This window comes from Phytophthora parasitica (assembly GCF_000247585.1).
Source record: "Phytophthora parasitica INRA-310 unplaced genomic scaffold supercont2.17, whole genome shotgun sequence".
In the NCBI taxonomy this organism is placed as follows: domain Eukaryota; phylum Oomycota; class Peronosporomycetes; order Peronosporales; family Peronosporaceae; genus Phytophthora; species Phytophthora nicotianae.
Window position 1 is genome coordinate 183,813 of NW_008649003.1, and position 2,439 is coordinate 186,251.

The following is a 2,439-nucleotide window of genomic DNA, read 5'->3' on the forward strand; positions in this document are numbered from 1 at the left end:
TCTGGTCTACGCTTGGCCTCGCTTCAAAACAAATAGAGAGCGTTGGCACCGTGGTACACTCGAGGTTCACAGCTCTATAGCGGTGTCATGACTCATGACTCACGATCATAGTAAACGTCACAGTCATACGTACTGCCACAGAGCTGCCTCTGTTGTGGTTCCGGTAACTAGCTTTTGACTTGAACTATATCGCCCGGCGGTGTGTGCAAGGAAAACTATAATAACGTTACACGTGCTGGCTGCCGTGGCATGGTAGTCTGAAATGGACGTAAGATTCACGTATAAACTCGCAACCAGCAAGTCTGGCGTTGCAACTGGATCCACTTCAACCAATCGACACCTCTCTGAAACGCTGCTGCTTTGACATCGCAAAATCGGCACTAACCATTGTGACCTGCCGACAGACTGTTGCACGGCTTTGAAGTCTTCAGAGAATTTGAACCAGGGCTGCATCGACGCGCTACATGTATTGGGCTGGATGCTGCAGTGACACTGCCAGTGTTGGTTGCACTCAGCCTTCTCTTTGTCAGGATCCCCTCTGCAACTTTGGTGCTCGAAACTGCGCGTCGTACCTCGCTCGACCAGGGATCTCAGTGAGATTCTCACTGCGTGACCAGAGTGGGACGAGTGTATCCGGCCACGTCACTCGTACCGTTTCTGCTTGTCGACGGTATCCTCAAGGAGATGACCAACTTGTTGAAACGCTGGTTCCAATCTCCGCCGCCATCACTTCCGACACGCACTGCTATCTCTAGTCGAATGCCGCCACAGTCGAAGGAAGCGCCAACGTTGGGTCACTTACTCCACGAGATGTAAGTGCAGCGCACTATCGCATCGATGCGCTGGGCGTTCAACCGCGACGGTCTACTTTTCGTGTCGGAGCGGGCCGTCTACTGCCTCAGTATCTCAGGTGTCACCGTTCCTGTCCTATCTCAGCCGTGCCTCACATACAAGACGAGAGCTCCATGATGCTCAATTGCACCGAACAGCACGATAACTCTGAAGCAAGGAGCTGCTAAGCACCGCCTCCATTTCAAGAGTCTTCGGACAGACGTGGGTCGGCCGCCGACTCGGCGGACACCAACAACCGGCGCGAGTGTGACGGCTTCTGCTCATTCTACAATCTGCTCTGATCTACACAGCTCCTACCATGAACGCCAAGACCATCTTCGCTGTTGCCGCCGCCGCCTTTGTGGGCTCCGCCGCTGCCGATACCTGCTCGTCAACGCAGCAGACGTCCGCGTACACGACGCTGGCGAGCCTACTGACTCTGGACTCGTTCCAGGGCTGTGTTGACGACTCGGGCTACAGCCTCCTGTACTCGACCTCGCTGCCCACGGACGCCGAATACGTGGAGATGTGTGCATCAACGAACTGCCAGTCTCTCATCGAGTCTATCATCTCACTGAGCCCGCCAGACTGCACCCTGACTGTGCCCACGAGCGGTCTGGAGGTGAATGTTTATGAGTTGGCCAACGGATTCTCCAGCGTTTGCTCTTCTCTATCATCGTCGAGCACGACGTCTACCACGACGGACACGACCACCACGACCACTACGACCTCGACTGCGACGACTGCTACGGCCACCACGGCCCCTACTGCGACGACTGCTACGGCCACCACCACCACTACGGCGACCGAGGCCCCTACCGCTACCGAGGCGTCGTCAACCAACACGACGACCACAACCACCACGACTGCCACCGCGTGCTAAATGCTATGGTTTTCACAAGACCTATTCTTCTGGCGCATCTAGTCTAAAGAAGAATATACAATGCCAAACTTTCTTGCGTTAAAGGCCTTACTTCCGAGTGATAATGTTCAAGATTGTACAGATTTTGTAGAATGTCAGCTTGAGTAAAAATGTTCACTATTGTAATGTAGGGAAGCGTCTCAGGATGTTGTTCACGATGCCACCCAATCGGGACTTCGTCATAATATCTCAAGGTGCATGCAACACCATGTCGGGATGTAATTGGTTCTGATACGTCTCTAATCAATAAGCCAGGAAATACTACAAGTACTACACTTGAGACTCTGATAGCGTTGTGTTTGTTAGTTTTATTACATGAATCCATTTGGGACTGTGTTTTGGGGGAAGTGGAGGAAGCAGTGTTCGATATCGACGATAGGGCAAGCATGGGCGTAACGGGTTCGTGATAGCAGTCGACACGCGATAAGGATGCTAAGTTAAACTCACTAGCAACCTGCGCTATTCAGCTAGGTCTGCGAGGTGATGCTAACAAAACGATCGGAGTCTCACTACCTCAACTTCCTCGATGCCGATAGCAATCGTCAAAATGCACATACTTCGAAGTATATACTTTGTCAAGTGCTTCAAAGACTTCTAGTACTTTTCTGTCGGCAACGTCGTCGCTGCTTTCGCAAGTATAATTATACTCTCTTGAGGGGCAAAGCGAAGTTGAAGCGATCACCAGT

At 52.1% G+C, this 2,439-nt stretch overlaps 1 protein-coding gene across 1 annotated transcript; it reads left to right on the forward strand.

The window, feature by feature from the left end:
• The first annotated feature begins 603 nt into the window (after window positions 1-603).
• On the forward strand, window positions 604-1,853 carry PPTG_09077 (hypothetical protein). Its single transcript, XM_008903932.1, has one exon. It carries the CDS (start codon window positions 1,151-1,153, stop codon window positions 1,712-1,714), a length of 564 nt encoding a protein of 187 aa, XP_008902180.1. The 5' UTR covers window positions 604-1,150; the 3' UTR covers window positions 1,715-1,853.
• The last annotated feature ends 586 nt before the right edge of the window (window positions 1,854-2,439 follow it).

Coding starts and splice junctions, on each gene's coding strand:
- PPTG_09077 (XM_008903932.1), top strand. CDS start 1,151: ATGAACGCCAAGACCATCTTCGCTGTTGCCGCCGCCGCCTTTGTGGGC.